Source organism: Electrophorus electricus, chromosome 26 (genome assembly GCF_013358815.1).
Source record: "Electrophorus electricus isolate fEleEle1 chromosome 26, fEleEle1.pri, whole genome shotgun sequence".
Lineage (NCBI taxonomy): Eukaryota > Metazoa > Chordata > Actinopteri > Gymnotiformes > Gymnotidae > Electrophorus > Electrophorus electricus.
The window spans coordinates 10388531-10402443 of record NC_049560.1 but is presented as its reverse complement, the minus strand read 5'-3'; the positions used below and the strand labels follow the sequence as shown (position 1 = coordinate 10402443).

Genomic DNA, 13913 nt, shown 5'->3' with positions numbered 1-13913 from the left:
CATTATATGAGTAGTGTAGGGGGACATCACTCACACCACCCAACCTAACACATTATATGAGTAGTGTGAGGGGACATCAATCACACCACCCAACCTAACACATTATATGAGTAGTGTGAGGGGACATCACTCACACCACCCACCCAAACTCATTATATGAGTAGTGTAGGGGGACATCACTCACACCACCCAACCTAACACATTATATGAGTAGTGTGAGGGGACATCACTCACACCACCCAACCTAACACATTATATGAGTAGTGTGAGGGGACATCAATCACACCACCCAACCTAACACATTATATGAGTACTGTGAAGGGACATCACTCACACCACCCACCCTAACTCATTATATGAGTAGTGTGAGGGGACATCACTCACACCACCCAACCTAACACATTATATGAGTAGTGTGAGGGGGACATCACTCACACCACCCACCCTAACTCATTATATGAGTAGTGTGAGGGGACATCACTCACACCACTCAACCTAACACATTATATGAGTAGTGTGAGGGGACATCACTCACACCACCCAACCTAACACATTATATGAGTAGTGTGGGGGGACATAACTCACACCACCCAACCTAACACATTATATGAGTAGTGTGAGGGGACATCACTCACACCACCCACCCTAACTCATTATATGAGTAGTGTGAGGGGACATCACTCACACCCCCCAACCTAACACATTATATGAGTAGTGTGAGGGGGACATCACTCACACCACCCAACCTAACACATAATATGAGTAGTGTGAGGGGGACATCATTCACACCACCCACCCTAACTCATTATATGAGTAGTGTGAGGGGACATCACTCACACCACCCAACCTAACACATTATATGAGTAGTGTGGGGGGACATCACTCACACCACCCACCCAAACTCATTATATGAGTAGTGTGGGGGGACATCACTCACACCACCCAACCTAACACATTATATGAGTAGTGTGGGGGGACATCACTCACACCACCCAACCTAACACATTATATGAGTAGTGTGAGGGGCCATCAATCACACCACCCAACCTAACATATTATATGAGTAGTGTGAGGGGACATCACTCACACCACCCAACCTAACACATTATATGAGTAGTGTGGAGGGGACAACAATCACACCACCCACCCTAACTCATTATATGAGCATTGTGAGGGGAAATCACTCACACCACCCACCCAAACTCATTATTTGAGTAGTGTGGGGGGACATCACTCACACCACCCAACCTAACACATTATATGAGTAGTGTGAGGGGACATCACTCACACCACCCAACCTCGCTCATTACTGTATATGAGTAGTGTGTGCAGGAATGATTGATCGGGAGCCCCCCCCCCCCCCCCCCCCCCCGTTACCCATCATCTACCTCTTACCTGATGAGAAATTGAGAATTGCAAAATGTGTAATCTACAAAATCTGAGTGATTTATTTAAATATCTTATTGTTTATTACATGTTCAACGGTAGCCTAATGTGTTTTCTTGATTTTATTGCAGGTTTTGCTAGATTGCAGTGATACATTTTCTTTGACTTTGTGTGGTAAGAAAATGGAGATGAACATATATATTAAGTTATAAGATTTTCTTGCATGTCAGCACCTTTGTTTCTAATACTGACCACCATTACCATCATGTGCAGAGAAATGATCTTGATACACAATAGTAATATTTTTGCTATATTGTCTTAGAACAAAGGCTTGCTGAGAACTAACAGACATGCCTTCGTCACTTGCTTATGATAAGTTTAACACTGCCATCCAGTGGTCGTAAATGACGATTGCCAAACCTTATAACTGAGTGAGTTCAAGTTTTAACTCATGTTCACTCTGAGACAAAAATAATTACAGTGTTATATTTTGCTTACATGAATGTTCGACCGCCTTCCTTAAAGTCCGTGTTTGAGATAAACACAGATTTTATTGACGCTCCCTCACCAGGGAGTTTGGGAATTTATTGACGCTCCCTCGCCAGGGAGTTTGGGAGTTTATTGACGCTCCCTCGCCAGGGGGTTGGGGAGTTCATTGACGCTCCCTCGCTAGGGTGTTACCCAGCAAGGCTGGTGAGGAGACCGTAGCTGGAGGAACGGAAACGCCACCCTAGAGGATAACGTAGCGCGTTTCCTTCCTATTTCTTTGATGTTAAGCCTCCCAGCTGGATCTAGGTTGTTGACTCCATCGCTTCTTCTGGGTTTTGTCTTGTCGGGGATGCTGGGTGTGTCAGACATGACGGGCAGGTAAGTGGCTAGTTAGCTTAGCCTAGCTTAGTTTAGCTTATCTTATTTTAGCTTAGCGGTATATCTGATCACACACGGCTTTCTTTCTGCTTTGGCGCGCCTGTACGGCTTGGCTGTTAAACTCCAAACTAACATTTAGTTTGTTAAGAGGTGATTAACCCAGTTATTAACCCAGTTATCATCATTATTAGTCTTCCAGCGGTAGCTGTTTTTCAGGCGGTATTGTAGCTAGTGTTAGCCAAGCTAGCCGATGTTTGGCTCAGGTTCAGTCTGAGGAGAGTGACTCAGGGTGGATACATGTAGACAAGTCACGCTATTAATGCGAATTACCTGTAATATTTAAAAGAGCAGCTAACGGGGATATCTATCTATCTATCTATCTATCTATCTATCTATCTATCTATCTATCTATCTATCTATCTATCTATCTATCTATCTATCTATCTATCTATCTATCTATCTGAGTTGTCGTCGGCCTTTCTTCTTTTCGCCAAATGTCATGACTGTTTCTCCCACTAGTCAAGCACACACATTAAACCAGTGCAGTTATTGTTTCATCCCTGTTCACATTTAGACTCATGCTCAGCGTTTGTGTTAAATTACAGCGTGTCCAGCCCACCCCAAGACACACACACACAGATGTTTCAGCCCAGCTCCAGGCCGTGTCTCATGACTGTAAAATCTCTCCAGTATGTCAAGCGCACCAGCACAAAAAGGATTTGTAATATATGTGCTGCACAGCGCATGTTTCTCAGTTCATGAAAACATTTGTATCCTCAGTAGTTTAAACGCACTCAGGAAGTCATGTTGAGTGTTTCGCCCAGCTTTGGGGTGTGAGGAATCCATCTCCACGGTGGATTACCATATTAGGGAACATGTCGTTACAGCCCTACATGTCCCGAGGCTTATCTCACTACTGTGATGCCATGGGAACTGTTAAGGCAGCACAGCAGAAACTGTAACTGTAGCCTCTCCACCTTTTATACCGCCTATGAAATCTGGGAAGGGAAACGTGGAGTTACTTGAGGTACAGTCTGACTAGTTATGTCTTCAGTGGAGGCCAGGCTGAACGAGAGACGTGAGTAGGTTGTAGCCACACCACAGACCAAGATGGCCTCGTCCAGCAGCCAAGACTGGCCGTCTCAATTCTCTGGGCACTTATAAAGACTCATTTAAATAATTGCCATACTTTATTTGGTAATTATTTGATCATTTGCATTTTTGGATGTACTTAGGCTGAGGGAGTGGGGGGGTGGGTTAGGCTGATGTGCAGTTAAAACCACTATCTAGAGCCCCTGTTCGAAGTATAGATCCCCCAGTGCTTACCACGGACACTGACACATGCTACAATAGAGGACTTTCTTTTACTTAAATGTCATACCACACCACTGCATTTAGATCACAGTAGTCAAATATGTGCTTAAGCTTTCTTTGACCCACCCAGTGACAAGTAATGTGGTTATGATTGTTGTTTTCTTCCTAAAGTGAACATTTCCATTGTTTTGAACAGGACGTCAGTAAATGCATATTGCAATGTAGCCAAACCTCAGGTTTCTTTGTAATATGCTTGCAAATGTGTGTCTTCAGCCTTGCGTGATCAGACTGCTTGTGAATGTTTTAAAAACAGATATTTTATTTAACCAATTGTAACTGCCCTCTAAAATGTTTGGATTGAATATTGAAATATTGCATATTTATCAGTTTTATGTAGTTTGCATCTAAAGGTTGGGTTAAACCATCCTATCTGTTTGAAATTAGAGAGAAAAGTCAAAAGTAAACAATTTTCAGACGCCATCCACACGACTTGGAGCCTTTTGCTATAACCTAATACCAGAGCAGCAGTGCTAATAAAAAATTAAGTAATGGAATACATTGGCTGTATTTCCCTCCCACTGTAATATTCTGAAAGCTTCATACCAGCTGAATAATGGTCTTTAACAAGTTTTTCACTTTGACATGTCAGCATGACCTGGAAATCATTAAAGCAAAATTGTCCTTTTTCATACAGCACTGCTTCTATTTTTTAAAATGATTTCTCTTCATCTCTTCATTTCTGTCAGCTACAGTGTAGAGAATGTTCAGTAAGGAACAGAGAGAGAATAGTTAAGAAACAAATGCAATAAGGAAAAAAAAAAGAAAGATCTGAAAAGTTGTTCTCTCACCCCCCCCTTAGCAATATGGCCAATGCCCTGGCAAACGCCGCGTGTGAACGTTGCAAGAGCGGCTTTGCCCCAGCAGAGAAGATCGTCAACAGCAACGGCGAGCTGTACCACGAGCAGTGCTTTGTGTGTGCTCAGTGTTTCCAGCAGTTTCCAGAGGGACTCTTCTACGAGGTACACTGGCATATGTTGGCACTGGCACGTTTCCCACTGTTGAACCGTCGTGTCATGATAACTCTTAAATGGTTTGGTTCTAAAGAAGCGTGTATGTGTTGTGCTGGGTAATATTTCACCTGCGTATGCCATGTTGAATCAGGAAGGAACGACTACCCAGCTCTACAGGAACTGCCTCGTAACCCAGTCATAACCCATAACGCAGTTGTAGCCTTGTTATGACACATGCTAATGGACATGCCAAGCACACTTGGTAATACATTTGTCCTGTTGACTGGCCTCTTAAACTCCCACAGTCAGATCATTACCATTTTAATCCCTCTGTCTTTCTGTAGTTTGAAGGCAGGAAGTACTGCGAGCATGACTTCCAAATGCTCTTTGCACCCTGCTGTCATCAGTGTGGTAAGACCTTTACATGATTCCCACATCTGTTGCATAAACTGGTGACTCTTCACACTCATTCTAATGTGGACCTCTGTAGAAATGATTGAGTGGCAGCACATGTGTTTACATATTTACGGGGGTTTATGATGTAGTCTAATAATTATCAATTACAACCAAGTCACCCTGTTTGTGATGGCTTTTTCAGTGGTATTTGGTCCATGACCTGTGTGAGATCTCTTCTAGAGTGACGTGTGTCACTGTCCAAGCTCTTGGTGTGAGAGATCTGCCGATCTTTCTCATTCCTATAGGAGAGTTCATCATTGGCCGGGTGATCAAAGCCATGAACAACAGCTGGCACCCTGACTGCTTCTGCTGTGACATCTGCCAGGCTGTGCTTGCTGACGTTGGATTTGTCAAGAATGCTGGCCGGTGAGTGGTTACTCAGAGGATGGCGGGTGTTTCCCGTAAGTGTACTGATACTTTTGGTTGTTGGAGTTCCCTTTTAAACAGTTAGACATGCCTGCTTGTGTACCATATCTTTTTAAACCACTTGTGTTTAACAGTTGCTTCTGTAAAATGTAGCTCTGAAAGTAAAGAATGCACCAACATGTCAGGGTTTGATCCCTCACTTACTTACTGTGTATGTGTGTGTGTGTGTGTGTGTGTGTGTGTGTGTGTGTGTTTTATCAGGCATTTGTGTCGCCCGTGCCATAATCGGGAAAAGGCGCGTGGTTTGGGGAAGTACATCTGTCAGAAATGCCATGCTATCATTGAAGAGCAGCCTCTCATCTTCAAGAACGACCCCTACCACCCAGACCACTTCAACTGCAGCAACTGCGGGTCGGTGGCTCTCTTGACACGTACACGTGGCGGCGTGTGCCGCAGCCCTGTGGGAGTGTAACGGCAGCCTCTGGTGTCTTACAGCAAGGAGTTGAGCGCGGACGCTCGGGAGCTCAAAGGAGAGCTCTACTGCCTCCCGTGTCATGATAAAATGGGCGTGCCAATCTGTGGAGCCTGCAGGCGGCCAATCGAAGGACGCGTGGTCAACGCCATGGGCAAGCAGTGGCATGTTGAGGTAGAGGAGGCAGCTGGGGGGGTGGGGTGTGCTGGCGAAACTTTAATCTTTATCAGCTCCCCAGACGAGGATCAAATCTGTCACGTTAAAAAAAACATGAATTCTTTATAGTGTAGGCTGGCTGATGTTGGAAGTGTCATTTATACTGATGTGTTCTGTTTAGCACATGCTGAAGGCCACCATAAAACCACCTTGTATGTCATAACCTTCTTGATGTTTGTAGTGTTGCAGAGGGTCTCCATGGTAATTAAGAGCAGTGTGCAGACAGTTTGTCATTTTTCTTTTTCTCTTTGCCTAAATTCCCCTTCCTGTGTGTGTGTGCGCGTGTGCACGTACGTATGTGTGTTTGCAGCATTTCGTGTGTGCTAAGTGTGAAAAACCCTTCCTGGGTCATCGCCATTATGAGAGGAAAGGTCTGGCATACTGTGAGACCCACTACAACCAGGTAACTCAGCCCTGGTCACGCTCGGCCTGCCGTGTGGTGGCCTTGCATACAGGCTGGAATGTGAATATGGTCAAGTTTCAAGTTTGGTTTATTTGTCACATACGTAGTCATACACAGTATAACTCGCAGTGAAGTCCCACCACTGCCGAGTTGCCACTGTTGGGGCCCCTAAGCAAGGCCCTTAACCCTTAACCTTAACTTGCTCAAGGTGTACTCAGTCATAATTGTAAGTTGCTTTGGATAAAAGCATCAGCTAAATGCCATAAATGTACATCAATATATGAAACCCTCTGAATTCAGCTTGTGACAGCCACAGCGCTAATTGTTCGAGATGTTTATATGAGTCATTGATCTTGTTCCACTTATCTGTTGCCTCAGCTTTTCGGTGATGTCTGCTACCACTGCAACCGAGTGATTGAAGGGGATGGTAATTATTGACCACTTCTACTCCTGTCTGGCTAATAATATACACAATGTTGTCATGAGGCATCCAGCTTAGTGGTAGCACTCCTTAGCTCTGTGAAATGTCCCAGCCTAAGCTAAAATTCAACTACATTTGCTCAGAACTCAGGGTTTGGCTGTTTACTGACGTTAGGGCTTGCGTAGACACACACTGTTTAATAAAGTAAATTTCCTGTCAAGGACATAACATGGTGTATGAGCACATGCATCAGTCACATAATTGCTTTGTCCATGCTGTAGTTTTTTGTGCATTCCTAGTCACAGCCGTGCTATTCCCTGGATTCACCTCGTCAGTCAGCCGCTGCTGACTGGTGTCCTTGTAGCAGGACACAATCAGTCATATTCCTTCATTCACGTTTGAAGCCAGAGACAGAAAGTTTCCACAGCTCTTTTGCTGCATGTGTCATAATGTGAGATGTGTCTGATGCAGAAGGGTTATTGTGTAAGCATCCTGCGCTGTGGTTGAGTCGGCGCAGCCGGTGTGTGTTGGCGATCGCTGATGTAGTCGTGTGTTTTGTTACAGTTGTGTCTGCACTGAACAAGGCCTGGTGTGTCAACTGTTTCTCCTGTTCCACCTGTAACACCAAGCTCACGCTGAAGTGAGTCTCTTGCAGATACCGCGCGCACACACACACACACACACACACACACACACACTTCCCTCTTGCTCTCCCTACTGCTGTGTCCATGTAAGGTTGTGCTTGCGCTGCCTACGTGCCGCATTCTCTCCCAGTGTGTCTGAATGTCTGGCCGAGTCTCTGTCTGCTGCTGATCTTTGTCTGCCTCTCTGTCCCCTGCCACCCTCGTCCTGTTGTTACTCTCCATCTCAAACCGCTGTCCTCACAATGCCCTGCGTCTGCGTCCTTCTCCTTCCTGTCCCTCGCTGTGCTGCGACGGTGGCCTTGCAGGGACAAGTTTGTGGAGGTTGACCTGAAGCCCGTGTGCAAGCACTGCTATGAGCGCCTGCCCGATGAGCTGAAGCGGCGGCTGGCGAAGTGGGAACGGGACGCCCGCGAGCGTAGGAAGAAGTCGTCCGCTGTCTGTCTGTATCAGACTCGCCCTCCTTCACTAGACCCTTTGTTTAGGGCCACCTGTCATCCTTCCCCTTCTTTGTTTTTGTTTGTTTGCTGGATTTCTGTGCCGTTACGTCCCGGTTTTTCATTTTCATGCACAATCACTGTTCGTTGCCCATTTAAATTAATTAATTGATTTATTTATCTTTTGTTCTTTCACTGTTGACATTGATTCTGACATTTGAAGTATAGCAGCCAAGAGTGTTGTAGTTCTTCTGAGTTTCATGTGAGTTTTATGGAACTTGAAGTTGTCTGCCCCATAACTGAACTCTGTGAAATGTTGGTGAAAATGTGAAAGTACAGTGACAACAGTCTTGAGGTTGTGAGAGTAGACTGTGTAGAAATATGCCCCTCAGCTAACACTCGTTAAAGCTGACATGCTGCTGCTTTTTTTTTCTTCTTCCAGAAACAAGTTTGTGGAGTTTGATATGAAGCCGGTGTGTAAGAAATGCTATGAGAAGTTTCCCCTGGAGCTGAAGAAGAGGCTGAAGAAGCTCGCTGAAACCGTGGGCCGCAAGTAGACCTCCAACACCCGTAGGGGCAACGGAGACAAGTAGCAGGTTCTTTTACGATGAAGGCTGCGTTCTAGCTTTAAAACACTTTTGCATTACAGCTTTCAGAGGTTTGCAGTACTGCTGTGTGGTGTTAGATGGTTCTGTCAGGGACCACTGACTGAATGGAAACACTTGATTTGCTTATTGTTTTCTTGTGGGTTCACTTCAGAGCTGATTTAGGAAGCGTTCAGCCATGTGCCTCAGCCCTTTTATTTATCGGATTACTTAAACCAAAAGCAAAGTGTTTTTTATTTTACTCTATAGATACTTATGGATACTGTAGCCTGTCTAGATATAATATGCTTTTATTTACTATATGCAAAATGAAAAACTGCATCTAAGGAGTTCATTGTAATCGGTGACTTGTCTCCTTTGTATTTTACATATGCAGGTGACGTATTACTTGTGATTTAAAGGCCATTGCGGTCTGAATGAACCTAGCAGGCAACACTGCATTTATTATATAGCCTAAAGTGGTTTGCTTTGATAGATTTATTTTAAAACTGTGTTAAAGTGGTCTATTCAGTGGATGCCCAGTATATTGTGGCAGAAACCATTCACTCTCTAATGAATAGGGAACAGACCTGTGGACAGCTTGCTTAAGCATGTACCAAGTACTTGGTCAAACGTCTGCCTTTTTACCATATCATCACACTCCTAATCTTAGTCAGCACCAGTGTGATTACGCCTTATTACTGTTAATGGAAGGGTTTATTGCAGTGTAGGCCTACTGTGTTGTAGTAGTTGATGGTTTGGAGATGCCTAAGCTTGACTGTAATCACCTCTGTCCTCTTAATCTTTAACATTGAATTTGTTTTTAACCTGTGTAAAGGCTTATTCTGTTTATAATTGTTTCTTTAAAAAGTAAAACATATTCCTTATGCTCTTTTTTTACCATTATCGAATATGGGGCTTGTTTGTATACTCACAAGTGTCCCATTGCTATTCGAGGATGTTATGAATTTGAGAAGCATTATTCTCTTCATTTGAGGGGATGAGCAGACCGTTGTTATTTAGTGCATCAGTGGTTCGGCATAGCAGAGATTTTGGTGTGTTGCTCCTCATCCACTCGCTGCGTATTGTGTTCTCCAACTGCTAAGTTCCGGTTTGCTAAACTGTGTGTTTATGCTGCGGGATGGGTTTGCTCCGTGTCTGCTGTCGGTTCACTGATGAGAAAATGCTCGTCTCTTCTGTCTGTGGCAGTTTGAGTTTCTCGTGTATCTGTCTAACTTCACCCTGCTCATGGAGGATGGGAAGGTGTAGAGGTTGTTGGACTACCACTGGTCATGTATGTCTTGGACCAAAATTGCAGCACATCAGACAGGACCAGAACTGTTTTTGAGTCTGTTTTGTTTAATGTGTCTTGTGATTATTTTCCCCCTCACTGTTCTGTTTGCATCAGTTGATTCCTAGTTCTGGCTAACATGGCTAATGATTGCACACAGAAGACAACATAAACAATGTTGATTTATGTGTTTGGATAATCTATAACCCAGCCTCAGTCATTAAATATGTGCATAGAAATACTCTCTGAGCTTGTTTTGCATGTTGGCACTGCTTAATATCACTGAGAGTCTTATTTGCTGTGTGATTTTTACATCACTGGTGGTTCAAGTATATGGAAATAAAAATATGCACTCACTGTTGGCCTTGTTTTGCTTCCATGCTTTAGTAGTTTGAGTTCTGCCACTTGATGGCACTAATGCACTATAGTGAGTCAGTGTCTTAAGCTGAGGTTGGGTGTTTGGAGATATTGCACAAGATGGAAAGACAAAAGCATCTTATCTCTCCCTTCCTGTTGTCAGTTTTTGCCTCTGGGCTTTGAATTCTTTTGGGATTTTTTCATTAAATGTTAGAGGTGCATCAATCAATCAATTATTTGAGCCTAGAGAATAAAAAAAAAAAGAAGCAAGATTCTACTTTGAGATGCTGAGTTGGAAAAAGACTAAGCATCATCTCACTATAAAGGACCTGATGATCATTCTTTTGTCCTTTGTCTTCATCTTCAGGGTCCAAAGACTAGCACTTCCAATTTCCATTATTGCGAAGGAACAGTACAATTGGAAAAAAGGGTAAAAAAAAAAAAATATTAAAAGACATCTGGATGCCTTCTTCAGGCTTTCAGGAGCTACAATGGCAGTCATTTGTATTCTTGGGGCTTCATTTCCACTCTGTTAAGATCCGTGTTAATTCCCCATTCTCTCCCTAGAAGAGCGGTCTCCTCTGGAATCTGAACTGGAGGAAAAGCAATGGAACAAAGCGACATTCAGACCATCCGGGTAGGCCCAGCGGTTGGAGCAGAGCTCTGCCAGCTCCCCACATTTACTTTCACTCTTATGGGTTTTGTTTTATCTATTTATCTTTATTTTTTATTAGATTATTTATTTTGCTCTCTTATAGAGAAGGCCATATTTGGGCATGTCCTATCAAGCAAGACCAATACGGACAAATAAACAGCAGACAGCACCATAAACCAACAAACGACTTTCATTAATCCAACCTACACAACATGAAAACCCCAATTTGTTCAAATCAAACTTGTGCAGAAGGTGATTGGAACTGCTACTAACAGCACTATTAACGAGCCAGCTACGTGCTGTGCCTTTGCCTCGTGGGTCCTGGTATAAAGGTGTCGGGGAGCTGCTGCAACGACACACAACGCAGCCAGACGTGCGCGCTCCTGCAGGGCCGGGCATGCACTTAATAATGCACGCCATGCAAGAAGAGCCAGTTGCGCGCGACGTGCTACACAAAGGTAAAGACGAATGGATTGATCTCGAGAGACATTTGATACGCTGCGTGTGTCGACTCAATTGTTCGCTTGGGTGTGCTAACAGCATGCATGGAGAACGACGGGTCGAGCCTGCGCAGGTGTTGCACCGTTTATCGGGGTTTCTTCCTGGCCACCCAATTCTTTATTTCAGTGAACATTATTGATCCGTAAGGAGAATTATGGTAGGCTGCAGGTAAAGTGCACCCGTGCACAGGTGATGTGAAAATGTCTTCTCCACGTGATCACGGGTTCGAGATTGGTCATTTGGGCTGCGAATGTTACTAGTGCCACTAAATCACTGTCCCGTGCTCCCAGCCTTTAAGTCTGCTGATCATTTTCCATGCAATGGTTTTAACTGGCTGCTGATAAAACACCGAGTCTCTCTAAGTGGCAGCGCACGTGCCGAATCCTGTAGCCAGACATGTCTTTACTGCCTACAAGCTCATAGGCAGGATTAAAAACAGCGCTGACCTAACGTGCAAAAACGGCCATTATTACCTGCTATCACAATCCCCATAATTATATGAGAGAGAGGCAGAGAGAGAGAGAGATGTGTTTGTGCTGAAACAGCTGCTGGTCTTCCTTTTGTATGGCGGCATTGCTGAGTGAATGCATTATTCCAAATGAACATTTTTCTTGCCTTTGGATTAACCCCCTCTGCTTTGTGTATACATTATATCATCATGGGATTGGGGGGGGGGGGGGGGGCGTTCATTTGTTTCAGTAATGCATAGTTTATTCTGTGGAGTATGAGAATCGAAACAAGCACGTGGGAGCGTGCTATTAGCTCATATTTATGAGTCTGTTGTGCATCACTCTCCACAGTTGTTCCAGCTATTGATGCATTAATTTTGTCTTATTACAGTTTCTACGGAAACCTCGTGAATCGTATTTCTTCGCTTTAAATACGTACACTGATTTTGATCCTGCGCTCATTTAAAGTCCTATTCTTCCTTCCTCTGCGTTTGTGTATATAAACTCCTGCATGCAATTAGAATTTCCATTCGGCTTGATGGAGTCACCGTTGTGAGGCCTCCTGCCAGAAACAACACAAATTTATGGGCACGCAACACAAAAGTTGAGCTTCTGGGCAACAAACACCCAAAGTGGCCTTGTCACAAAGATGGTAGAAGCAAAAACAAAAGTAATCAAATGCGCTTCGTTGTACAACGAGCGCAGCAGATATCTTACCTCAGAGTCATAGGTTTGTTAGAGAGGGAACGGGGGTGAGAAGAATCCCGGCGACGTTGCTAGGTTTCTGCGGCATGGCTGTGGCGTTAACAAAGCTTCCTGCTACTTTTCATTTGCTCAGATGTCAGTATAAATGTCACTGACCGAATCCGCCTTGCTATTTAAAGTCACGTTATTAAAGGTTGAAATTTGTTCCTCTTTCTCTTTTCTTAGTATCTCCACATACAATGATATTATTCGTGACACTACAGTGCATATACTACCTACAACTTTCTAGCTAACTCGAGGGTCCGTTACTCATGACATTTACACATTTCTTTATGAAATGTAGAGTTCTGTAGATTATATTAGGCAATATATTAGATCAACCTCGTCTTTCTATAATTATAAGGAAAGAAATATAACATTTTGTAATAATTATTGGCACTCATTAATGGTATAAATATTTATAAGCAGAAGGACGTGTAATCCAGTTGCCAGATAATTACTTTGTCCTATCTGTTGGTGTTGTGCGCCTCTCTTAGCCTTCAGAACAGCACGAATTTGCCGAGGTGTCTTGGAAAATGCTGGATGCATTGTTCAGGAATGTTGTACCAGGAGGAAAGAGCTACACTGCACAGCTGCTACAAATTGGATGGACACACGGTCTTATTGCTAATAGCCATTTCCACCTCATCTGAAAGATGCTTGATAGGGTTGAGATCTGGGGACTGTGTGGCCCCCCGAAGCAATAAAAACTTGCCATTGTGTTTGTGGAACCATTTGTCGACAGCATTTGGCTTGTAAGATGATTTTATACCATGTTATCATGCTGGATGTGTCCATCTGACTGTAGAGGAACCACAGCAATGAGGTGTAGCTATAAGAGGTCTGCTGGGCTATTCAGGCGTTCTTCAGTGAGTATAGGGGCCATAACATTTGTCAGGGATGCACTGTTCACACCAACACCATTTGGCACCGTTTGCTTTTACTGCTGACACCATTCATGTTTCTTGATTGTTTCTGGATCCTGGACTTCCGTTTCCTAACTCCGGTTTTCCTGCCAGTGCCTTAGGAGACGTCGTTGTCCTTCATGCTGAATCTGTATGATGCTCGTCATTCTCCTCTGGGAATGAACTTTCAGGAAATGTGTAAAAAAAGCTACATGCCTGACAATAACCTCCACAAGAAGTTTCACTATATCTCCAAAATTACATTTACATGCCACCTACATGACAAAACAATAAACAGATCAATAAATAAAAATTGGAAATATTGCCAGAAGCAAGCCTCTATTGCTATCAAACTACAAATGTAAATGTAAATGTAAAGTGAGCCTAACATTACTGAACCTTTGGCTGGGATCAGTGTCTGTGGTCACCAGAGGCAAA

The 13913-nt window shown here is 43.7% G+C and overlaps 1 protein-coding gene across 2 annotated transcripts; it reads left to right on the top strand.

Annotated features, from left to right (window-relative positions):
- Positions 1 to 2028: 2028 nt before the first annotated feature.
- lims1 (LIM and senescent cell antigen-like domains 1) lies at positions 2029 to 10225 on the top strand. Of its 2 annotated transcripts, XM_035523248.1 has the most exons (11): positions 2029 to 2253; positions 4427 to 4586; positions 4922 to 4988; positions 5279 to 5399; positions 5661 to 5810; positions 5895 to 6045; positions 6398 to 6490; positions 6869 to 6917; positions 7476 to 7551; positions 7861 to 7994; positions 8432 to 8521. In XM_035523248.1, coding segments are annotated over exons 1-11 (1101 nt in total). In that variant the 5' UTR covers positions 2029 to 2155; the 3' UTR covers positions 8434 to 8521. The 2 variants fall into 2 exon arrangements, with proteins under 2 accessions (XP_035379141.1, XP_035379142.1); XM_035523249.1 differs by lacking the exon at positions 7861 to 7994 and having other exon boundaries at positions 8432 to 10225.
- The last annotated feature ends 3688 nt before the right edge of the window (positions 10226 to 13913 follow it).